The sequence below is a fragment of the Salvelinus namaycush genome, chromosome 31 (assembly GCF_016432855.1).
Source record: "Salvelinus namaycush isolate Seneca chromosome 31, SaNama_1.0, whole genome shotgun sequence".
Taxonomy (NCBI): domain Eukaryota; kingdom Metazoa; phylum Chordata; class Actinopteri; order Salmoniformes; family Salmonidae; genus Salvelinus; species Salvelinus namaycush.
In genome coordinates, this window is record NC_052337.1 from 42,923,354 (window position 1) to 42,949,500 (window position 26,147).

The window sequence follows — 26,147 nt, forward strand, 5'->3', positions numbered from 1 at the left end:
CTCTTCCTTCATCCCTCCTTTCCCTGCTCCCATCACCAGCCAGAGGAGAGAATCAGGAGCAGTTCACTGTCGCTCTCCTCCTCTCCCTCTTTGTCTTTCTGTCCCTTCCCCCTCCATCTCCCGCTCTCATAATGGATGAGCCCAGCGTTGTCTTGTCGGCTCCCCAGCTTTCAGATGCCTCTATTTTTAACCCCTGGTGTGGCAGGCTGAGCAGGTGCATGTGCGCTGAGGGAATGTGTCTAGAGCAAAGCACAGGGTAAAGGTGCGTGTCTGACTCTGAAGGTGCAGCAGGGTGGTGTGAGTGTGATAGAGTGTGTTTGTGTGTCTTCGGGCTCCATCACGCTACATCCATCTCTCTGCCGCAAGGCCTGAGACTGCAGAACTAACAGAGTCATCCAGACCACGACGACAGACACCGCAGTAGATACACACAGACAAACAGACAGACGGGCACTGCAGTAGATACACACAGACAAACACAGACAGACGGACACTGCAGTAGAGGCAGACTGATGGACGGGCAGACAGACAGCCAGACCGAAAGGGTAGGCACACATCCAGACAGGCAAACCGATATCCAGACGGACTGACAGACTACTCATTCAAGGGTTTTTCTTTATTTTATTTTTTACTATTTTCTACATTGTAGAATAATAGTGAAGATATCAAAATGATGAAATAACACGTATGTGATCCGTTTCAGGAAACTAGGCGTATGTCGCGGGTCACTACTTCACAGGACAGCCGTTTGAACGTAAAACATATTTTTTAATCAAAATTAACTTTCATGTGCCTTAATAACAAACTTGTATTCCATCTGTAAATACGAATACAATTTTTAAATTACAAGCCTAGTTGGTTTAGCCACAGAAAAAGTCAGCAACCTTCCCGCTAGCCATGATTTGCTGAGATAATGAGTGGGCTGGACATGCTGAGAGATGAGTTGGGATTGGTCTGCCATATAGCATATTTGAGCTGGTCAGTATTTCTAGGTAATCCTGTCTAGTGCTGCTTTAAAAAAAAAAAAGTATTGTGTAGTAAAACTGCATAAGTGGTGCTCTCCACTTTCTGGAGGACTGAGTTTTTAAATCAGTGGAATTCGCATATGATAGCTGAGATTGAGTACACCTGTCTCCGGATTACATCTTCAAACTAAGGGCAACCATGGCATCTGACAGGAGACGCGTCCAACCATGAATGATGTATACGTGTAAGATAGTCTAGCTAGCTACATTTTCAGATATGACATGTTTGTAATTTTGACAGAAAGAGCCATTTGCTTGGCTAGCTATAGCCTAATGTTAGCTAGCTAACATTGAACTTGGTTGGTTAGCTACCTGCAGATTATTGCAGGATAGTAACGTCATGAGTTGTGATTATGGTTAATTGTTTAATTGGCTGGCTCACTAGCTAACGTTATGTGTATGACCTTATTATTTGTATCTCGGTGCCATTTGCTTAGCTAGCTATAGCCTAATGTTAGCTAGCTAACAATGAACCTGGTTGGTTAGCTACCTGCAGAGCTAGCTAGCTACATGTCTTAACAAAATACTCCACTATGCAAGTAACCATTTTGGGTGCGTTCATAAATTCAGTCTGGCCATCTACTCCGATTTCAGAACACTCTCGTTTGAGTGTGCCAGAGAGCGCAGAATAACTGATGAATTTACGAACACTCAACACCCGTTCAATATGGCCGGTGTCAGTAAACATTGGCAAAAAAGCGTAATACAATTGTTGCCAGCAGCACAGTTACAGTCACCAATGCTCCGAATAACATGAAAACATCCTAACCAGCTCTGCTAGGGCGAGTAAAATGGTCAGAGTGGGGTGTTTTCTCATAATGTGTATGGAAGTAGCTAGCAAGCTAGCCGATGTTAGCCAGTTAGCTCGGGTGCTTGACTGCTGTTGTAAGGTCAGAACGTTGGGATCAACCCTACTATTCAGCCAGAGCTTCCGGTGTGCGCTCTGAACGTGAAACGCTCTGATTTTACGAACAGACAATCTGATAACACAGTTGCAGTCACCAACACTCTGGATAACATAACAGCCTAACCAGCTCTGCTAGGGCGAGTAATGTTCAGTGCGCTGTTCTCTCTCACTTAGATGTCAGGAAGTAGCTAGCAAGTTAGCTTGGGCGTAGACAAAGAACGTCTCTCCAATAGTACTACCAAAACATTCAAAAGCCATTTTCTCAAAAGTTGATCAACTTTCAAAGCAAAATTACTTTCCCATTGTTCCTCAACTGTAGCGTATGATATACAATTTTGTAGCTATGAGTCTCTACTTTTATCCAATGTATAAAAAAAAATCACTTTTTGCTACAAAAGACCGATTTGAGCCGGTTGTTGACATGTGGAATTATCTATTAACCAATAAAGTTTTAAACAAATCAAAATATATTTGGCATTTGATATTCTTCAAAGTAGCCACCCTTTGCCTTGATGACAGATTTGCACACTTGGCATTCTCTCAACTAGCTTCATGAGGTAGTCACCTGGAATGCTTTTCCAACAGTTCCCACATGTGCTGAGCACTTGTTGGCTGCTTTTCCTTCACTCTGTGGTCCAACTCATCCCAAACCATATCAATTGGGTTGAGGTCAGGTGATTATGGTGGCCAGGTGATCTGATGCAGCACTCCATCACTCTCCTTCTTGGTCAAATAGCCCTTACACAGCCGGGAGTTGTGTTTTGGGTCATTGTCCTGTTGAAAAACAAATTATAGTCCCACTAAGTGCAAACCAGATGGGATGGCGTATTGCTGTGATAGCCATGCTGGTTAAGTGTGCAATGAATTCTAAATAAGTCTCTTCTTCTTGTTGGTGTTCTTTAGTAGTGGTTTCTTTGCAGCAATTTGACCATGGAGGCCTGATTCATGCAGTCTCCTATGAACAGTTGATGTTGAGATGTGTCTGTTACTTGAACTCTGAAGCATTTATTTGGGCTGTAATCTGAGGTGCAGTTAATTACAGATTTCTGAGGCTGGTAACTCTAATGAACTTATCCTCTGCAGCAGAGGTAACTTTGGATCTTCTTTTCCTGTGGCGGTCCTCATGAGAGCCAGTTTCATCATAGTGCTTGATGGTTTTTGTGATTGCACTTGAAGAAACTTCCGAAGTTCTTGAAATGTTCTGTATTGACTGACCTTCATATATATAAATCTTTTATTTCAGCTCATGTAACATGGGACCAACGGTAATATATTTGTATTTTACATGTTGCATTTAGATTTTTGTTCAGTGTGTGTATATATATATATATATATATTACCGTCCCATGTTACATGAGCTGAAATAGAAGATCCCGGAAATGTTCCATACACAGACTTATTTCTCAAAAATGTTGGGCACACATTTGTTTACATCCCTGTTAGTGAACATTTGTCCTTTGCCAAGATAATCCAGCCACCTGACAGGTGTGGCATATCAAGCAGCTGATTAAACAGCATGATCATTACAGAGGTGCACCTTGTGCTGGAGACAAAAGGCCACTCTAAAATGTGCAGTTTTGTTTCACAACACAATGCCACAGATGTCTTAAGTTTTGTGAGAGCGTGCAATTGGCATGCTGACTGTAGGAATGTCCACCAGAGCTGTTGCCAGAGAATTTAATGTTAATTTCTCTACCATAAGCTGCCTCCAACGTCATTTTAGAGAATTTTGCAGTGCGTCCAACCGGACTCACAACCACAGACCACGTGTATGGCGCCGTGTGGGCGAGCGGTTTGCTGATGTCAACGTTGTGGACAAAGTGCCCCATGGTTGTGTTGGGGTAATGGGCAGGCATAAGCTACGGACCACAAACACCAATTGCATTTTATTGATGGCAATTTGAATGCACAGATCTACTGTGACGAGATCCTGAGGCCCATTGTTGTGTCATTCATCCGCCGCCATCACCTCATGTTTCAGCATGATAATGCACGGCCTCATGTCGCAATGATCTGTACACTATTCCTGGAAGCTGAAAATGTCCCAGTTCTTCCATGGCCTGCATACTCACCAGACATGTCACCCATTGAGCATTTCTGGAATGCTCTGGATCGATGTGTACAACAGTGTGTTCCAGTTCCCACCAATATCCAGCAACTTCGCACAGCCATTTAAGAGGGGTGGAACAACATTCCACAGGCCACAATCAACAGCCTGATCAACTCTATGCAAAGGAAATGTGTTGCGTTGCATGAGGCAAATGGTGGTCACATCAGATACTGACTGGGTTTCTGATCCACGCCCCTACCTGTTTTTTTTAAGGTATCTGTGACCAACAGATGCATAACAGTATTCCCAGTCATGTGAAATCCATAGATTAGGGCCTAAGGAATTTATTTCAATTGACCAATTTCCTTATTTGAACTGGAGCTCATTAAAATCTTTGAAATGGTTGCATCTTGTGTTCATATTTATGTTCAGTAGACACTGTATTCTAGTCAAGGCCTATCCTATTTAACTATTGCTGTACATATACTATTCTTCAGATATACTGTCCATATTGTCTATACATCTCATCACATATATACAGTATATATTTATACTCCGGACACCGACATTGCTCGTCTTAATATTTCTATATTTGTTAATTCCATTCTTTTGAGATTTGTGTGTTATGTTGTGTATTGTTAGATATTACTGTGCTGTTGGAGCTAGGAACACAAGCGTTTTGCTACACCCGCAATAACATCTGCTAAATATTTGTGTACGACCAATAACATGTGATTTGATTTGATAACAACAAAAAATACATTAAGGGTTGTGCTATTTCCTGGGGAAAGTGAACAGAGCAGTCGAGCAAGTTGAGCCTGCCTCATTAGGCAGGCAAATCAACCACACTGCAAGGAATTCCTCAAACTGATCTGTCTGGTTCCTTCCCATTGTTTAAGTGAAAGACGGACAATTTGTGGCAAGTTGAGCCTGCACTGAGAATCTTTTTACTGTTAACAACCAAAAAAACAAGATTCCTACCCATTGTGTAGGTGAAAATTAAACAATACTGTATATGGTGTTTCTGCATGTAAATAACTAGTTTACATTTTTGCGCAAGTGATCGTAATATTCGGGCAACCCAAAAATACAAATAACTTTCCCGATTGGCAAGTGCCTTTCACACCTTAATGCCAGTCTCTGGACAGACTGAAAGACACTGCGATAGAGATGGACTGACTGACGGGCAGACAGAAAGGCAGACACTGGTCTGACAGTCAGATGGTAGGGGAGAAAGATTCAACTCTAAAGACAATGCGGTCAGTTATTGTGGGACAGACCAGTGTAGGCAACATTTCAATCATGCTCCTTCAGTATGACCAAAGACGAGGCTTTCATCCTCATTCATAGTTTTCATGTGAGGATTGAAGTCTTTACTTTAGCCAGACAGTGAAAGCAGGGAGCATAACAGAGCGTGCTGAGTGTCTTCAGTTCAGACACATTGTGGTCCTCAGAGAAGAAGCTAAATGAAGGAACAGCATCTGGTGATCTGGCAGCCTAATGAGGAGCAGGTGCATAAGAGACGACATGCACGCACGCAAGCTGCACAGACACACAGACACACATACACTCACTACAATGAAGGGCCTTGAGGAGGAATGCGAAAATGCAAACTCATCTTGCACAGTGGGACATCCCTGAGGGACATTAGCTATATTTTATACAAATTACATAAGTCATTCTTAATCATGTAACTGTGGAAGTATGGTCTTAACTGCCAATGTGGTATTGTTTTATTCACATTCCTGCTTCATGTTAGACGGAGGTGCTAGCCTTTTTTTTACCGGGAAGACGTTCAACGACCGAAAGAAATGTGTCATTTGAGTGTTTCTGTGGTGTCTGGGGTTGAAGTTTAGAGAAGACACATTTCCTTTACAAGATGGACAAACAGTATTCTGTGGTGTCCTCCCAATGCCCTGTTCTTGTCTTGGCTCGTTATGATCTCTGATCAGAAGTCCGAGTCTCCCACAGTTTATGTGATAGGAATGCCCTGTCATGGCTGCTGAGAAGGGAATGAATAGACCAGTACAGATGGCCAGGCTCCAAAAACCACATGAGTATTTATTTGGTGCAGCAACAACTCGGTCGGACCAGAGGACGCAAGGCACAGATAACATCCACTGGTGTCAGTTCAACTCTATGCTTAATGCGTGAATATGTGAATCTATGTGTTGTGCTAGTGAGGAACAAAGTGGGTAAAAACAATGAGGCACAATTGTGATCAGAATTTCCGTTAAATTAATTTATTGAATAAAAATCGAACTGAAACTCTTACCTTGGCATTTAAGAGAGGAAAAGTGAGGTCATTGTACTTTTTTTGGTTTACACTACTAGCATTATAGGAGTGCACAAATAACCCAATATTAACATCTCTAGGGCTACAGACAGAAACATATCTTATCAAAACCCTATAGAAGTCAAATTTGGGTATATACAGTTGAAGTCGGAAGTTTACATACACCTTAGCCAAATACATTTAAACTCAGTTTTTCCACAATTCCTGACATTTAATCCTCGTAAGAATTCCCTGTCTTAGTTCAGTTAGGATCACCACTTTATTTTAATAATGTGAAATGTCAGAATAATAGTAGAGAGAACGATTTATTTCAGCTTTTCTTTCATCACATTCCCAGTGGGTCAGAAGTTTACATACATTCAATTAGTATTTGGTAGCATTGCCTTTCAATTGTTTAACTTGGGTCAAACATTTCGGGTAGCCTTCCTCAAGCTTCCCACGATAAGTTGGGTGGATTTTGGCCCATTCTTCCTGACAGAGCTGGTGTAACTGAGTCAGGTTTGTAGGCCTCCTTGCTCGCACATACTTTTTCAGTTCTGCCCACACATTTTCTATAGGATTGAGGTCATGGCTTTGTGATGGCCACTCCAATACCTTGACTTTGTTGTCCTTAAGCCATTTTGCTACAACTTTGGAAGTATGCTTGGGGTCATTGTCCATTTGGAAGACCCATTTGCTACCAAGCTTTAACTTCCTGACTGGTGTCTTGAGATGTTGCTTCAATATATCCACATCATTTTCCATCCTCATGTGCCATCTATTTTGTGCAGTGCACCAGTCCCTCCTGCAGCAAAGCACCCCCACAACATGATGCTGCCACTTCCGTGCTTCACAGTTGGGATGGTGTTCTTCGGCTTGCAAGCCTCGCCCCTTTTTCCTCCAAACATAACGATGGTCATTATGGCCAAACAGTTCTATTATTGTTTCATCAGACCAAAGGACATTTCTCCAAAAAGTACGATCTTTGTCCGCATGTGCAGTTGCAAACTATAGTCTGGCTTTTTTATGGCGGATTTGGAGCAGTGGCTTCTTCCTTACTGAGCGGCCTTTCAGGTTATGTCGATATAGGACTCGTTTTACTGTGGATATAGATATTTTTGTACCTGGTTCCTCCAGCATCTTCACAAGGTCCTTTGCTGTTGTTCTGGGATTGAATTTCACTTTTCACACCAAAGTACGTTCATCTCTAGGAGACAGAACGCGTCTCCTTCCTGAGCAGTATGACTGCTGCGTGGTCCCATGGTGTTTATACTTGCGTACTATTGTTTGTACAGATGAATGTGGTACCTTCAGGCTTTTGGAAATTGCTCCCAAGGATGAACCAGACTTATGGAGGTCTCCAATTTTCTTTCTGAGGTCTTGGCTGATTTCTTTTGATTTTTCATGATGTCAAGCAAGGAGGCACTGAGTTTGAAGGTTGGCCTTGAAATACATCCACAGGTACACCTCCAATTGACTCAAATGATGTCAATTAGCCTATCAGAAGCTTCTAAAGCCATGACATCATTTTCTGGAATTTTCCAAGCTGTTTAAAGGCACAGTCAACTTAGTGTATGTAAACTTCTGATCCACTGGAATTGTGATACAGTGAATTATAAGTGAAATAATCTATCTGTAAACAATTGTTGGAAAAATTACTTGTGTCATGCACAAAGTAGATGTCCTAACCGACTTGCCAAAACTATAGTTTGTTTACAAGAAATTTGTGGAGTGGTTGGAAAACGAGTTTTAATGACTCCAACCTAAGTGTAAGTAAACGTCCGACTTCAACTGTACATAATATATACAAAAGTATGTGGACACTTCAAAATAGTGAATTTGGCTATTTCAGTCACACCCGTTGTTGACAGGTGTATAAAATCGAGCACACAGCCATGTGACAAACATTGGCAGTAGAATGGCCTTACTGAAGAGCTCAGTTTTATTTTACCTTTATTTAACTATGCAAGTCAGTTAAGAACAAATTCAGTGACTTTCAACGTGGCACCGTCATAGGATGCCACCTTTCCAACAAAGTAGTTCATCAAGTTTCAGCTGCCAAACTGCCTCTGGAAGCAACGTCAGCACAAGAACTGTTTGTCGGGAGCTTCATGAAATGGGTTTCCATGCCCGAGCGGCCGTACTCAAGCCTAGTGGTGTAAAGCTCGCCACCAATGGACTCTGGAACAGTGGAAACGCGTTCTCTGGAGTGATAAATCATGCTTCACCATCTGGCAGTCCAATGGACGAATCTGGGTTTGGTGGATGCCAGGAGAACGCTACCTGCCCCAATGCATAGTGCCAACTGTAAAGTTTGGTGGAGGAGGAATAATAGTCTGGGGCAGTTTTTCATGATTCGGGCTAGTCCCCTTAGTTCCATTGAAGGTAGATCTTAACGCTACAGCATACAATGATGTTCTAGACTATTCTGCTTCCTTTTTTGTGGCAAGAGTTTGGGGAAAGCCTGTTCCTGTTTCATCATGACAATGCCGCCGTGCAAAAAGCGAGGTCCATACAGAAATGGTTTGTCTGGATTGGTGTGGAAGAACTTGACTGGCCTGCACACAGCCCTGACCTCAACCCCATTGAACACCTTTGGGATGAATTGGAATACCGACTGCGAGCCAGGCCTAATCTCCCAACATCAGTGCCCGACCTCACTAATGCTCTTGTGGCTGAATGGAAGCAAGTCCCTGCAGCAATGTTCCAACATCTAGTGAAAAGCCTTCCCAGAAGAGTGGAGGCTGTTATAGCAGCAAAGGGGGGACTAACTCCATATTACTGCCCATGATTTTGTAATGAGAAGTTTGACGAGCAAGGTGTCCACATGTGTCTGAAAACAATAGAGAGAGAGAGAAATTAGCGTTTTCTGCATTTTTAACACAGACTGGTATGAGCATAATGCACTTACTGGGTGTGTATGGATAAGTGAGTGTTAAATAATGATGTGTGTGTGTATATGAGAGAGAGGTGGTGTGTGTGAGTTCAAGGAGAGAGAGCGAGAGTGAGATAGTGGAGTGGCGGTCGGGGTATGCTCTGTGCAGCCAGCCAGCCTGTCATGGGAGGGACAAGGGAGACTTGCGCTCCTGCAGCTGCTTACTGGCTGGCGTTAGAACAGGGGGAGGACTGTCTCTGCCCTGCCTGCTGCAGAGAGACAAAGAGAGATAGAATCCGAGTGACCGAGAGAGACAGAGAGAGACTGAGACAGAGAGAGACTGAGACAGACAGAGTGAGCGAGAGAGACAGAGTGAGCGAGAGAGACAGAGTGAGCGAGAGAGACAGAGTGAGCGAGAGAGACAGAGTGAGCGAGAGAGACAGAGTGAGCGAGAGAGACAGAGTGAGCGAGAGAGACAGAGTGAGCGAGACCGAGTGAGTGAGACTCCGAGACCGAGTGAGAGAGACCGACTGAGAGACCGAGTGAGTGAGTGAGTGAGTGAGAGACCGAGTGAGTGAGTGAGAGACCGAGTGAGTGAGTGAGAGACCGAGTGAGTGAGTGAGAGACCGAGTGAGTGAGTGAGAGATCGAGTGAGTGAGTGAGAGACCGAGTGAGTGAGTGAGAGACCGACTGAGTGAGTGAGAGACCGACTGAGTGAGTGAGTGAGACTGAGTGAGTGAGTGACCGACTGAGTGAGTGAGTGAGACTGAGTGAGTGAGTGAGAGAGACGTGAGAGAGACTGAGTGAGTGAGAGAGACTGAGTGAGTGAGTGAGAGAGACTGAGTGAGTGAGTGAGAGAGACTGAGTGAGAGAGACTGAGTGAGAGAGACTGAGTGAGAGAGACGTGAGAGAGACTGAGTGAGTGAGTGAGAGAGACTGAGTGAGTGAGTGAGAGAGACTGAGTGAGTGAGTGAGTGAGAGAGACTGAGTGGGTGAGTGAGAGAGACTGAGTGAGTGAGTGAGTGAGTGAGTGAGTGAGTGAGTGAGTGAGTGAGTGAGTGAGTGAGTGAGTGAGACTGAGTGAGTGAGAGAGACTGAGTGAGTGAGTGAGTGAGAGAGACTGAGTGAGTGAGTGAGAGAGACTGAGTGAGTGAGTGAGAGAGACTGAGTGAGTGAGTGAGAGAGACTGAGTGATTGAGTGAGGGAGACTGAGTGAGTGAGTGAGAGAGACTGAGTGAGTGAGTGAGAGAGGGAGACTGAGTGAGTGAGTGAGAGAGAGAGACTGAGTGAGTGAGTGAGTGAGTGAGTGAGTGAGTGAGTGAGACTGAGTGAGTGAGACTGAGTGAGTGAGACTGAGTGAGTGAGACTGAGTGAGTGAGTGAGAGAGACTGAGTGAGTGAGTGAGAGAGACTGAGTGAGTGAGTGAGAGAGACTGAGTGAGTGAGTGAGAGAGACTGAGTGAGTGAGTGAGAGAGACTGAGTGAGTGAGTGAGAGAGACTGAGTGAGTGAGTGAGAGAGACTGAGTGAGTGAGTGAGAGAGACTGAGTGAGTGAGTGAGAGAGACTGAGTGAGTGAGAGAGACTGAGTGAGTGAGAGAGACTGAGTGAGTGAGTGAGACTGAGTGAGTGAGTGAGAGAGACTGAGTGACTGAGTGAGTGAGACTGAGTGAGTGAGACTGAGTGAGTGAGACTGAGTGAGTGAGACTGAGTGAGTGAGACTGAGTGAGTGAGACTGAGTGAGTGAGTGAGACTGAGTGAGTGAGTGAGAGAGACTGAGTGAGTGAGAGAGACTGAGTGAGTGAGAGAGACTGAGTGAGTGAGAGAGACTGAGTGAGTGAGAGAGACTGAGTGAGTGAGTGAGACTGAGTGAGTGAGACTGAGTGAGTGAGTGAGAGAGACTGAGTGACTGAGTGAGTGAGACTGAGTGAGTGAGTGAGTGAGAGAGACTGAGTGAGTGAGTGAGACTGAGTGAGTGAGTGAGAGAGACTGAGTGAGTGAGTGAGAGAGACTGAGTGAGTGAGTGAGAGAGACTGAGTGAGTGAGTGAGAGAGACTGAGTGAGTGAGTGAGAGAGACTGAGTGAGTGAGTGAGAGAGACTGAGTGAGTGAGTGAGAGAGACCGAGTGAGAGAGACCGGGTGAGAGAGACCGAGTGAGTGAGACCGAGTGAGTGAGTGAGACCGAGTGAGTGAGTGAGTGAGTGAGTGAGTGAGTGAGTGAGTGAGTGAGCGAGAGAGACCGAGTGAGTGAGACGGGTGAGAGAGACCGAGTGAGTGAGTGAGACCGAGTGAGTGAGTGAGACCGAGTGAGTGAGTGAGACCGAGTGAGTGAGTGAGTGAGTGAGTGAGAGAGACCGAGTGAGAGAGACCGAGTGAGAGAGACCGAGTGAGAGAGACCGAGTGAGAGAGAGACCGAGTGAGAGAGACACCGAGTGAGAGAGACACCGAGTGAGAGAGACACCGAGTGAGAGAGACACCGAGTGAGAGAGACACCGAGTGAGAGAGACACCGAGTGAGAGAGAGAGACACCGAGTGAGAGAGAGAGACACCGAGTGAGAGAGAGAGACACCGAGTGAGTGAGAGAGACACCGAGTGAGTGAGAGAGACACCGAGTGAGTGAGAGAGACACCGAGTGAGAGAGACACCGAGTGAGAGAGACCGAGTGAGAGAGACCGAGTGAGAGAGACCGAGTGAGAGAGACCGAGTGAGAGAGACCGAGTGAGAGAGACACCGAGTGAGAGAGACACCGAGTGAGAGAGACACCGAGTGAGAGAGACACCGAGTGAGAGAGACACCGAGTGAGAGAGAGAGACACCGAGTGAGAGAGAGAGACACCGAGTGAGAGAGAGAGACACCGAGTGAGAGAGAGAGACACCGAGTGAGAGAGAGAGACACCGAGTGAGTGAGAGAGACACCGAGTGAGTGAGAGAGACACCGAGTGAGTGAGAGAGACACCGAGTGAGTGAGAGAGACACCGAGTGAGTGAGAGAGACACCGAGTGAGAGAGACCGAGTGAGAGAGACCGAGTGAGTGAGCGAGACCGAGCGAGACCGAGCGAGTGAGCGAGACCGAGCGAGAGAGCGAGACCGAGCGAGAGAGACTGACTGAGAGACCGAGTGAGTGAGCGAGACCGAGTGAGTGAGCGAGACCGAGTGAGCGAGCGAGACCGAGTGAGCGAGCGAGACCGAGTGAGCGAGCGAGACCGAGTGAGCGAGACCGAGTGAGCGAGAGAGCGAGACCGAGTGAACGAGAGACCGAGAGAGACAGTGAGCGAGAGAGACAGAGTGAGCGAGAGAGACAGAGTGAGCGAGAGAGACAGAGTGAGCGAGAGAGACAGAGTGAGCGAGAGAGACCGAGTGAGCGAGACCGAGTGAGTGAGACTCCGAGACCGAGTGAGAGAGACCGACTGAGAGACCGAGTGAGTGAGTGAGAGACCGAGTGAGTGAGAGAGACTGAGTGAGTGAGTGAGAGAGACTGAGTGAGTGAGTGAGAGAGACTGAGTGAGTGAGTGAGAGAGACTGAGTGAGTGAGTGAGTGAGAGAGACGTGAGAGAGACGTGAGAGAGACTGAGTGAGTGAGTGAGAGAGACTGAGTGAGTGAGTGAGAGAGACTGAGTGAGTGAGTGAGAGAGACTGAGTGAGTGAGTGAGAGAGACTGAGTGAGTGAGTGAGTGAGAGAGAGAGACTGAGTGAGTGGGTGAGTGAGAGAGACTGAGTGAGTGAGTGGGTGAGTGAGACTGAGTGAGTGAGAGAGACTGAGTGAGTGAGTGAGAGACTGAGTGAGTGAGAGAGACTGAGTGAGTGAGTGAGAGAGACTGAGTGAGTGAGTGAGAGAGACTGAGTGAGTGAGAGAGACTGAGTGAGTGAGTGAGAGAGACTGAGTGAGTGAGTGAGAGAGACTGAGTGAGTGAGAGAGAGAGACTGAGTGAGTGAGTGAGAGAGACTGAGTGAGTGAGTGAGAGAGACTGAGTGAGTGAGTGAGTGAGAGAGACTGAGTGAGTGAGTGAGTGAGAGAGACTGAGTGAGTGAGTGAGTGAGAGAGACTGAGTGAGTGAGTGAGAGAGAGAGACTGAGTGAGAGACTGAGTGAGTGAGAGAGAGACTGAGTGAGTGAGTGAGAGAGACTGAGTGAGTGAGTGAGAGAGACTGAGTGAGTGAGAGAGACTGAGTGAGTGAGTGAGAGAGACTGAGTGAGTGAGAGAGACTGAGTGAGTGAGAGAGACTGAGTGAGTGAGAGAGACTGAGTGAGTGAGAGAGACTGAGTGAGTGAGAGAGACTGAGTGAGTGAGAGAGTGAGAGAGACTGAGTGAGTGAGTGAGAGAGACTGAGTGAGTGAGTGAGAGAGACTGAGTGAGTGAGTGAGAGAGACTGAGTGAGACCGGGTGAGAGAGACCGAGTGAGTGAGACCGGGTGAGTGAGACCGGGTGAGTGAGACCGGGTGAGTGAGACCGGGTGAGTGAGACCGGGTGAGAGAGACCGAGTGAGTGAGACCGAGTGAGAGAGTGAGCGAGACCGAGTGAGCGAGACCGAGTGAGCGAGACCGGGTGAGAGACCGGGTGAGAGAGACCGAGTGAGTGAGTGAGACCGAGTGAGTGAGTGAGACCGAGTGAGTGAGTGAGAGAGACCGAGTGAGAGAGACCGAGTGAGAGAGACCGAGTGAGAGAGACACCGAGTGAGAGAGACACCGAGTGAGAGAGACACCGAGTGAGAGAGACACCGAGTGAGTGAGAGAGACACCGAGTGAGTGAGACACCGAGTGAGAGAGACACCGAGTGAGTGAGAGAGACACCGAGTGAGTGAGAGAGACACCGAGTGAGTGAGAGAGACACCGAGTGAGTGAGAGAGACACCGAGTGAGTGAGAGAGACACCGAGTGAGTGAGAGAGACACCGAGTGAGTGAGAGAGACACCGAGTGAGTGAGAGACCGAGTGAGTGAGAGACCGAGTGAGTGAGAGACCGAGTGAGTGAGAGACCGAGTGAGTGAGAGACCGAGTGAGTGAGAGACCGAGTGAGTGAGAGACCGAGTGAGTGAGAGACCGAGTGAGTGAGAGACCGAGTGAGAGAGACCGAGTGAGAGAGACCGAGTGAGAGAGACCGAGTGAGAGAGACCGAGTGAGTGAGCGAGACCGAGTGAGTGAGACCGGGTGAGTGAGACCGGGTGAGAGAGACCGGGTGAGAGAGACCGAGTGAGTGAGTGAGACCGAGTGAGTGAGTGAGTGAGACCGAGTGAGTGAGTGAGTGAGACCGAGTGAGTGAGACCGAGTGAGTGAGACCGAGTGAGTGAGACCGAGTGAGTGAGACCGAGTGAGTGAGTGAGACCGAGTGAGTGAGCGAGACCGAGTGAGTGAGCGAGACCGAGTGAGTGAGCGAGACCGAGTGAGTGAGCGAGACCGAGTGAGCGAGCGAGACCGAGTGAGCGAGCGAGACCGAGTGAGCGAGCGAGACCGAGTGAGCGAGCGAGACCGAGTGAGCGAGCGAGACCGAGTGAGCGAGCGAGACCGAGTGAGCGAGCGAGACCGAGTGAGCGAGCGAGACCGAGTGAGCGAGAGAGACCGAGTGAGCGAGAGAGACCGAGTGAGCGAGAGAGACAGAGTGAGCGAGAGAGACAGAGTGAGCGAGAGAGACAGAGTGAGCGAGAGAGACAGAGTGAGCGAGAGAGACAGAGTGAGCGAGTGAGACCGAGTGAGTGAGACTCCGAGACCGAGTGAGTGAGACTCCGAGACCGAGTGAGTGAGACTCCGAGACCGAGTGAGTGAGACTCCGAGACCGAGTGAGAGAGACTGAGTGAGTGAGTGAGTGAGAGAGACTGAGTGAGTGAGTGAGAGAGACTGAGTGAGTGAGTGAGAGAGACGTGAGAGAGACTGAGTGAGTGAGTGAGAGAGACTGAGTGAGTGAGTGAGAGAGACTGAGTGAGTGAGTGAGTGAGAGAGAGAGACTGAGTGAGTGGGTGAGTGAGAGAGACTGAGTGGGTGAGTGAGTGAGACTGAGTGAGTGAGAGAGACTGAGTGAGTGAGACTGAGTGAGTGAGTGAGACTGAGTGAGTGAGTGAGACTGAGTGAGTGAGTGAGTGAGACTGAGTGAGTGAGTGAGACTGAGTGAGTGAGTGAGAGAGACTGAGTGAGTGAGTGAGAGAGACTGAGTGAGTGAGTGAGAGAGACTGAGTGAGTGAGTGAGTGAGTGAGGGAGACTGAGTGAGTGAGTGAGGGAGACTGTGAGTGAGTGAGAGAGAGAGAGACTGAGTGAGTGAGTGAGAGAGAGAGACTGAGTGAGTGAGTGAGAGAGAGAGACTGAGTGAGTGAGTGAGTGAGAGAGACTGAGTGAGTGAGAGAGACTGAGTGAGTGAGTGAGAGAGACTGAGTGAGTGAGTGAGAGAGACTGAGTGAGTGAGTGAGAGAGACGTGAGAGAGACTGAGTGAGTGAGTGAGAGAGACTGAGTGAGTGAGTGAGAGAGACTGAGTGAGTGAGTGAGTGAGAGAGAGAGACTGAGTGAGTGGGTGAGTGAGAGAGACTGAGTGGGTGAGTGAGTGAGACTGAGTGAGTGAGAGAGACTGAGTGAGTGAGACTGAGTGAGTGAGTGAGACTGAGTGAGTGAGTGAGACTGAGTGAGTGAGTGAGTGAGACTGAGTGAGTGAGTGAGACTGAGTGAGTGAGTGAGAGAGACTGAGTGAGTGAGTGAGAGAGACTGAGTGAGTGAGTGAGAGAGACTGAGTGAGTGAGTGAGTGAGTGAGGGAGACTGAGTGAGTGAGTGAGGGAGACTGTGAGTGAGTGAGAGAGAGAGAGACTGAGTGAGTGAGTGAGAGAGAGAGACTGAGTGAGTGAGTGAGAGAGAGAGACTGAGTGAGTGAGTGAGTGAGAGAGACTGAGTGAGTGAGAGAGACTGAGTGAGTGAGTGAGAGAGACTGAGTGAGTGAGTGAGAGAGACTGAGTGAGTGAGTGAGAGAGACTGAGTGAGTGAGTGAGAGAGACTGAGTGAGTGAGTGAGAGAGACTGAGTGAGTGAGAGAGACTGAGTGAGTGAGTGAGTGAGAGAGACTGAGTGAGTGAGACTGAGTGAGTGAGTGAGAGAGACTGAGTGAGTGAGTGAGAGAGACTGAGTGAGTGAGTGAGAGAGACTGAGTGAGTGAGTGAGTGAGACCGAGTGAGTGAGACCGAGTGAGTGAGACCGAGTGAGTGAGACCGAGTGAGTGAGTGAGACCGAGTGAGTGAGTGAGTGAGCGAGACCGAGTGAGTGAGACCGGGTGAGAGAGACCGGGTGAGAGAGACCGGGTGAGTGAGTGAGACCGAGTGAGTGAGTGAGACCGAGTGAGTGAGTGAGACCGAGTGAGTGAGTGAGACCGAGTGAGTGAGTGAGACCGAGTGAGTGAGAGAGACCGAGTGAGTGAGTGAGAGAGACCGAGTGAGAGAGACACCGAGTGTGAGAGAGACTGAGTGAGTGAGTGAGTGAGACCGAGTGAGTGAGACCGAGTGAGTGAGACCGAGTGAGTGAGTGAGACCGAGTGAGTGAGTGAGTGAGCGAGACCGAGTGAGTGAGACCGGGTGAGAGAGACCGGGTGAGAGAGACCGGGTGAGTGAGTGAGACCGAGTGAGTGAGTGAGACCGAGTGAGTGAGTGAGTGAGTGAGTGAGAGAGACCGAGTGAGTGAGTGAGAGAGACCGAGTGAGAGAGACACCGAGTGAGAGAGACACCGAGTGAGAGAGACACCGAGTGAGAGAGACACCGAGTGAGAGAGAGAGACACCGAGTGAGAGAGAGAGACACCGAGTGAGTGAGAGAGTCACCGAGTGAGTGAGAGAGACACCGAGTGAGTGAGAGAGACACCGAGTGAGTGAGAGAGACACCGAGTGAGTGAGAGAGACACCGAGTGAGTGAGAGAGACACCGAGTGAGTGAGTGAGAGAGACACCGAGTGAGTGAGTGAGAGACACCGAGTGAGTGAGTGAGAGACACCGAGTGAGTGAGTGAGAGACACCGAGTGAGTGAGTGAGAGACACCGAGTGAGTGAGTGAGAGACACCGAGTGAGTGAGTGAGAGACACCGAGTGAGTGAGTGAGAGACACCGAGTGAGTGAGTGAGAGACACCGAGTGAGTGAGTGAGAGACACCGAGTGAGTGAGTGAGAGACACCGAGTGAGTGAGTGAGAGACACCGAGTGAGTGAGTGAGAGACACCGAGTGAGTGAGTGAGAGACACCGAGTGAGTGAGTGAGAGACACCGAGTGAGTGAGTGAGAGACACCGAGTGAGTGAGTGAGAGACACCGAGTGAGTGAGTGAGACACCGAGTGAGTGAGTGAGACACCGAGTGAGTGAGAGACCGAGTGAGAGAGACCGAGTGAGAGAGACCGAGTGAGAGAGACCGAGTGAGAGAGACCGAGTGAGTGAGCGAGACCGAGTGAGCGAGCGAGACCGAGTGAGCGAGCGAGACCGAGTGAGCGAGCGAGACCGAGTGAGCGAGACCGAGTGAACGAGAGAGAGAGACCGAGTGAACGAGAGAGAGAGACCGAGTGAACGAGAGAGAGAGACCGAGTGAACGAGAGAGAGAGACCGAGTGAACGAGAGAGAGAGACCGAGTGAGCGAGTGAGAGAGAGAGACCGAGTGAGAGAGAGAGACCGAGTGAGCGAGTGAGAGAGAGAGACCGAGTGAGTGAGAGAGAGAGACCGAGTGAGTGAGAGAGGCCGAGGGAGACCGAGTGAGTGATAGAGACGGAGTCAGAGAGATGGTCTCTCATTCACTCACGGAGACAGAGACCGCGAGACAGAGACCGCGAGACAGAGACCGCGAGACAGAGACCGCGAGACAGAGACCGCGAGACAGAGACCGCGAGACAGAGACCGCGAGAGAGAGACCGCGAGAGAGAGAGCGAAAGAGAGAGAGCGAAAGAGAGAGAGACAGAGCCCAAAGGAGAGAGAGACAGAGCGAGAGAAACAAGGCTGAATCAACTCCACAGAAGAGAGAGAGACTGGGTTTCTGCATCGGTATGCCTGCTCCTGCTCTCTCATTTCCACCATATGCCGCTGCTGCCTCTCTGAGGAGACCTGGACTCTGTTTAAAATGCCAATCACCTGCTTGAGGCTACTCCTTCATCCTCAATCATTTACATTTAACATTTATACTCTCTGTTCCCGGCGTGAGAGAGACCGGGAGAGCCTGAGTGAGAAGAGTGGATGAGAATTTCCTTGCTTTTCTCCTTTCTGCTGAAGTTCCTGCGGAGATTAGCAGAGCGGGTGGTTTCGACTCTTTGGACACTATCCGTCTGAGCTGTCCGTGTTCGGAGGAAAAGACTGAAGGAGAGGACACAACATTCTCTGGAAACATCGGACTCTATATCACCTGAGATATTGGGGAACATGTGACTGCATTTTTACGAGACAAACCGGTATTATAGTAAGCAAAGATAATGAAACTTGTTTGACCTTTTTATATATATTTTCACCCTGCTCTTCATGCAGCAGGCACACAGCGCTGCACGTGTTGGCTGTGTCTTTTCTGAGGAGAGAACGAGAAGTAGGATGAGAGCCTGCCAGAGTATTTGTCCTCTGCTATCTGTGTCCTTCTCTGTGTGACTCCTCTGTGTCTGTGCAGTGAGGGGTGCCCTGGGAGACTCCCTAGTCCCTGATCGTGGGCGAGGGCTAGTCCTCACATTGCTGCTGACATGGCAGAGGGAACACAGCTCCTCTCTTCGGGGCACCAACCTGGTCTGCTGCTGAGCTAGGACTTGGACCAGCCATTGACCATCCCCAGCCAAGTTCCAGTCCTCTGTCTCTGGATCTGGTTTCAGACCAGGGGCTTTCAGAAGGCTCACTGGCTGCAAGATGAACTCTTCTTTGGACCTGCTGGACCTTGAGCTCCTGAACCAGAGCGGCTCTCCTTTCTGCCTCCTAGACATGGGCTACTCCCAGATCTTCAACACCTGTCTTTTAGAGGTGGCCATCATCTTGCTCCTCACAGTTCTCATCATCTCTGGCAACCTGGTGGTGATCTTTGTCTTCCACTGTGCTCCACTGCTCCACCACCACACCACTAGCGCCTTCATCCAGACCATGGCCTACGCAGACTTGTTAGTTGGGGTCAGCTGCCTCATCCCTTCCCTCTCCCTCCTCCACCACCTGAAAGGGCTGGATGAAGAGCTCACCTGTAAGGTGTTTGGTTACATGGTTTCCGTGTTGAAGAGCGTTTCCATGGCGTCACTGGCGTGCGTTAGCGTGGACCGCTACATGGCGATAACGCGGCCGCTGTCGTATGCTACACTGGTGACACCGTGCCGGATCCGCGTGTGCATCCTCCTCATCTGGCTCTACTCCGCCCTCGTCTTCCTGCCCTCCTTCTTCGGCTGGGGGAAGCCTGGCTACCATGGCGACGTGGTGGAGTGGTGTGCCATGGAGTGGGGGACAAAGCCGCTCTTCACGTCGTTCATCGTGGCGCTGCTCTACGTGCCGGCCGCCATGACGGTCTGCTTCACCTACGCCAACATCTTCCGTATCTGCCGGCAACACACGAAGGAGATCAGCGAGCGCCGCGCCCGCTTCAGCACGCAGGAGAGCTCTCTGGGACAGGATGGCCAGCCGCAGCACGCGCCGGCGTGCACGGACAAACGCTACGCCATGGTGCTGTTTCGCATCACCAGCGTTTTCTATCTCCTCTGGCTTCCCTACATCCTGTACTTCCTGTTGGAGAGCGCTGGAATCTACCGTCACCCCGTCGCCTCGTTCCTCACCACCTGGCTGGCTATCAGCAACAGCTTCTGTAACTGTCTGATCTATAGTCTAACCAACAGTGCCTTCCGGAAGGGTTTAAAACGGCTATGTTCATTCTGCGTGCAGCGTGTGGACAGTAAGAATCCTTTTGGCCCTGGGCCGGGGCACGGACAGGGGCCAGTCTGCACACGCTCCACATGCCATGTGTAGGACCTCCCAGAGACCCGTGTGACGGTCGAGTCAGTGTGTCGTGTTGCTAAAGCACTAAGTGTGTCCCATGTTGATGCTGCGCTAAGGGGAACAGGCTTCACAGGAAGTTGTGTTGCTACGGTTGTTTCCAGACAGTTGGATGTTTGCGTTCCTGGCTACAGCTGGCTCTGACAGGATCGGCTCCAGGACCTGAGCGCTTTGAGCCCCGCGTGGGAAGTACAGCCCAGCCTCTGCCATGAGAGAGGTAGAACATGGAGGGGGAGTGAGAGTCAGAATAAGGATGTGGAAGTACATGACCCTAACCTTTGACTCCAGTTACGGATGACAGAGCTATGGCTACGTTGTTTCAGCGTTTTGCCGTGGATGGAGTGTTAGTTGATTGAACACCTCCCTTCTGACAGTACTTGCCAAAAACACAAACTGTAAGAACACAAGAACACATGTTCTTATGGGAGAAATATGTTTGAGACTGTGTATCTTCCTAGCAGTTTGTGAAACAATGTGTATTTGTGCCATGACTACAGTGTATTAAATGCAACAAAGTACTCACATAATTTAAAAAACTGAAAAACACTTCAATACTGAGCTAAGGGGAGCTGTCAATAACTTATTTAAATGTTTTCCCTTGTGGTTTTTATTTAAACACGGAAACTGAATATTTACAATATTGTGCTCTGAAGGGTGCAGCAAGCTCAGACTCTGAAGAGAAGCAAGTTACTTCATAATTAATTTATATCTGGGCTGTTCTGAGGCAGAGGTACGGGCAGAGAAAGGGAGGACCACTTTGTTTAGAGGTTTAAACACCAGGACTAGTTTACTAGCGAGGGATCAGAGTAATCATTGACTGGATGACTTTTGTTTCAACAAGCTTCCTTATCATCAGAGCCTGTCTGACTCTGTAACCAAAGTACATTGCAGACAGTACGTTCCAGTTCACTTATGAGGAGAATGTGGTCGCTGTGTCAAAGCAGAAGATTGATTGACAATTGATTGTTTAAGTTTCAGAGTAGTTTATCATCTCCAAATGCATTGCCCCTTTGTCTGTTGCATCCGGTATTAACAAGCCAATACAAGTTGGCCTGATTAGTGACCTTTACTGTCTTCATTATCTAAGATTTTTCCGATGAGACTTTCTGAAAGAATGAGCGAACATCCACATCTGATTTTATTTTCGATGTCAAATTTTATTTTCCAATTATCTGGTTACTCAACGTGGTCTCAGGGCAATTCGTATTATTCTGTACATAGATCTGTGACATTTCTTTTTAGTATGATATATTACGTTACATTATGAATGCAATTGCGGTTGTACAATATCATATGATTATAGGATATTGTCTATAGTATCATTCGTCTTACCCGGTCGCACAATTGCATACGAATTGGATGAATTAACTTCTTCGGGACGTATAGTATTATACGTCTTTCTCTGAGGCCATGTTGCCTGTTGCGCCATAACAACAAAGGAGAATGATGAGAATAATTTACTTTGGTGGTTAGGCGACAACAATTGCGTCAAGTTGGAAGTAAAGAAAGTTAATACCAGCCTAAAATACGATTTTAATGTGGGCACGATGAATTTTTTGTTATTATTTGTGAATTTATCTTTGATAGTATGTGCTTGTTTCTGTGCATCGACGTCTCTGCAATGCTCTCCCTGTCGTGGAAAATAGACTCAAGCGATCCCCGCTTCGCGGACGTGCTGCTTTTTCATGTTGTATATAGCATGTCTCATACATCGTCGTGAGTTGTTAAACTGCGACTCGCGTTAACGGTGACGTGACGGCGTTATAGTTTGGCCATGGGTTAATGACAGTGAATGTTGATGGTGAATGTTGAGAAAGCTGTGAGCTTCTGTTAGCTGAGGAACATCTGCCCCTGGCCAAGTGTCGTAAAGTATTGTCTGTATAGTAATGCAGCCCTACAATTGGCACCCTATTCACTATATAGTGCACTACTTTTGACCAGGACCCAATAGGGCTCTGGTCAAAAGTAGTGTACTAGATAGGGAATAGGGTGCCATTCGGGATGTAACGTGTAACACAGGAACCTGTAGGGCTGCATTACTATACAGTACAATGAAACAGATAGAAATGATGATCTCTATGTTCAACTGTTTTTGGTCCAATGTTACTAGATATTTATTAGACCTTTCACAGGCTTTGGCCTCTTAACTTTTCTCTCTCTTTTTATGGTAGCCTACTCCTCCATTTGGGAGCCAAATATACAATATAATTAGTAGCTTTATTTTCTTAGTTGACCAAAGTTGAATGTGTGTTAGATGTTATATATTTCAAAAAGAACGAGACGGAATGAGAGATGTAGAGAGAAATAACGTGTAATTTAGGGGGATTTTTTTAAATGGAAGTTTCCATGTTAGGAATTTTGCAGTGATGACGGTATGGACAGACATTGAGTTGGACTACTGTATTGTTAGGCTGCCTCTGCAATGAATACAGTGCTGTTCATCTTTATGTAGGCTAAAGGTCCATGTTACATTTCAAATGTGTACATACATAGTCTTATGCATGTTTTGCCTACTGTATATATTTGATGAGGTGATTCGAATAAGAAAGCTCACAATTCAAATATCGTCAAACTACAAACACTTTTGGAGACTGCCTTCGCGCAGTCAAAGGGCACAGTGCAATACGTTCATCGTTCCTCCATTTTGTCCGTTTTACTGAAGAACGACAACACGTAGGCCTATCAGACACAATCAATGCATTTAAAAATATATATATATATATCTACATTTTACCACCGGTTATTGAAACAATAGATCTGTTTCTCTCTATTGACCATGTGATGTTCCTGAACTGTTAGTGATATCCTGGTAATAATAGTGTTTCTGCCAGAGTCATCACACGCTGTTCACCGCTTTATTACTTTCACATGACTTTCTCCGTGACTCTTCTGCCCTTTGGGGATGTGTGTGTGTGTGTGGGTGCTTTGTATGCTACTATGTTTGATGTGCGAATGCATAGGTTTTTTTGTTAATGTTTGGGTCTTTTTTAGTCTGTTGGATACTGACAGGCGGCTCAGTTCTCTCAAAACAAATATTTGCTCACGGAAGTATGCCAAATATTGATTGGGTTTCCTACTGTTGTACTTTCGAACAGGCTCTTATTCTTTCAGATACTGACCACTTAGTATTCCGTTGAGGTGGATTTCTACTTCTTAAACAATTCCTTACATTTGTATACCATTTTCCATGCTTTCAGGTTAATGGATTTACTAATATTGTTGTGTATTTAAAAGAGAATTCGGGTGTTCTTCTTTTGAGGAAGATATGAGTTCAACATCTGACAGTATCTCCATCTAGGTGTCAGTTTAGTTGAACTCTATTCAATCCAGCAGTCAGTTGACGGTACTTTAGAAAGGGGCAAAACTGGGGGAAAGGTTTCTTGCTTTGAATTTTGCTGATGTACGTTTTTGGGGACATTTCAATGCCAAAGAACCACGGCAAGTCCTTTTTCTTTTTCCTGTGGGAAAACATCAAAGTGCTAGGGCTAGTGATCCCGGGGACTCAAACTCCCACAATGACCTGCTCTCGACAGTGCCATATTAGGATGTTGTGAGACCTGATATGATGCTGGAAACGTCCATGCCAAATCTGGGACAGTTTTGTGGCCCAAGCTTTACTAGAGGACTACACACCCACGCACACAGGGTGCACACACACACACACACACACACACACACACACACACACACACACACACACACACACACACACACACACACACACACACACACACACACACTGTTTTCCCTTCTGTTAGCCAACATGTCCTTATTGAATTTTCTCATATGTATTTTCTTAATGCTCTAAATTGTCAGGCCAGGCTCTCTTAATGGCTAGCTCATGACCCGGCTGTTTTAAGTGGCTCAGCTCTTTATCAGATTAAGAGGAGAAAAGACACATTAACAAGAAGGCCGTTTGGCTGGAAATGTCCCAAAACATGGTTGAAAATGTGACTTAAAAAAAAAAAAAGTGATGTTTAACATTGGTTGAACTCTATTCAATGTTTCGATTATTCATCGCAAATGCTGGGTAAACTGAATGTTGTGGGGCTTAAACATAATCATGTTCTCCGTGTTATTTAAGGCTAGTTAACTAACTCAGTACCATGAGCCTTGTAATGATGTCATGTTGTAGAGTTGTCTGGAGATATTTCTATTCTGGTGTATTATTCTGCACTGAGCAAATAAATGTGATCTTATCTAAAGGAATCACACTTCCTGCTTGTTATTCTTGCTTTGTGCTTTGAGAAAACGTGGACGTGTGCGTGCTTGTGGGCTCACTGAGATGTGCTTGTACACTATATGGGCGTGTGTGTGTGTCAGTGTTACCACAAATGCATACCTGCACATGATGGACACGTGTTTGTGTATGCTATCGACTTATCGTTACCACAAATAGAATACCAGGGATCAGCTTTCACCACATCTTCAGTCTTTCAGGTCCTGTACATTATTTGTGAAATCAGGCAAAGTTCATCTGAAGAAGAGCTTTTTTCATATGTGGGTTATTCTTAGCTCCCTGCCTGTTAGCTAGCCTGTTAGCTGGAGCCAGAGGAGCTAGCCGGCTGTACAGAGGAAAGGAACAGTACCACACCCTATACACACACAGACACCTCTGCCCAGCCTGGCTCTGTATTCAGGGCTGAGGGTGGCTGTCTGAGGGAGGGCAGGTTGCTCCGCCACACAGGGCCTGAGTAGGAGACGGAGGAGAGCCCTCTCTACCACCCTTCCTCCTCCTCCCCTCTTTCTCTCCCTCCCACCATACTTCCTGGAGTAGGGCTTTCATCGCCCCACTCCAGGTCTCATAATCAGCCCTAAGTAAAAAAAAACAAAATGCCATTTCAGCCATTGTGTTGGGTCAGAATAAACCTGAGCTGTAAACAATGGAGGAACAGGTTAAAGTGCTTCCTGCAGAAGTCACACACACACACAGACACACACACCATCTCTCTCCATCACTAACAATGTGTTTTTTTCTCTCCCCATTCACGCGAAGGCTCTAGATGGACAGAGGCTAATTGGTGTTATGTCACTGGGCTTTTTAAAGTGTCTCAGAGCCCGAGATAACCCTCCCGAACATAAACATGGATCCTTATCGGTGATGGAGACCAATGGCTCACAGGCCTCAGTCCAGCGCTACATCCCTATATCCTTATATAGTGCACTCCTTTTGACCCCATAGGGCTGTGGTCAAAAGTAGTGCCCTATATAGGGAATAGGGTGCCATTTGGGACACATGCATTGATGTTAGCCACCCCCTACTACCCCTAGGGTGTGGCGCAATGGCTGGAAGGAGAGGAGAAGTCCGTCCACCACTTAGGTCTTTGTTTATTCTTCTTTTCTTCCGTCCATTCTTCTCCTGCTTGCTTTCTTTTGGTTTCAGTCTTCCTCTTTGGAAGTAGGAACAGAAAGCTTGATGGAGATTAGGATGGAAGGAGAGAGGGAGTTGGTGGGTTGGGTCCAGTTGTTGCAAAGTTGGTGTACATGAGTAATAAAGGCATAATTTGCTGATTTTATGAGGGGGGGGAGATGATATATAAAAACGTGTCTATGTCTGCGATGACTAGCTAGACCAACAACATGTCCTAAAACAAATGGTCTTCTGATGTGATTTCAGCATTGACATGGACTCAGAACATCAAATGTCATTGTTTCTCTATGAATAATTGTAATTCGATAGTAAAAAATAAAAACGGGGAAAAATGATCAAGAAAACAGAATTTGGGAAAATACATAGTGTCTATTTGAAAGGTTAAAAAAACAGTAGCTCACGACATTTTTCATCATTTAAAAGTAGCTCTCATGCTAGAAAAGTGTACCACATTTCTTATGTGCTTTTAAATCCTTGAAGAGGAGTAAACGAGGGCGCACACTGCCACACTTCAGGACGATAACTAAAATTGGTCTGTTGGTGACCTGACATCCAGCCGTAATAATGGTGCTGGTAACTACTACCTGGTACTGTAGCTAGTGCTGAATCATTTCCTCTGTGCAGTGCTGAGCCAGTCAGTCAGCCAGTGACTCTCACCGTTATTGTGTAAATACTGTCTGCCATATTGGTCCAGATATCTAGTGCTGAATCTGCCCCTAAGTC

At 47.2% G+C, this 26,147-nt stretch overlaps 2 protein-coding genes across 4 annotated transcripts in view; both read left to right on the forward strand.

Annotated features, from left to right (window-relative positions):
• The window catches only part of LOC120026363 (rab GTPase-activating protein 1-like), a 137,853-nt gene that overhangs the window by 65,386 nt on the left and 46,320 nt on the right, over positions 1–26,147 (forward strand). The window lies entirely within an intron of this gene.
• LOC120026364 (probable G-protein coupled receptor 21) lies at positions 18,008–24,262 on the forward strand. The gene has a single exon (XM_038971208.1). It carries the CDS (start codon positions 18,935–18,937, stop codon positions 20,024–20,026), a length of 1,092 nt encoding a protein of 363 aa, XP_038827136.1. The 5' UTR covers positions 18,008–18,934; the 3' UTR covers positions 20,027–24,262.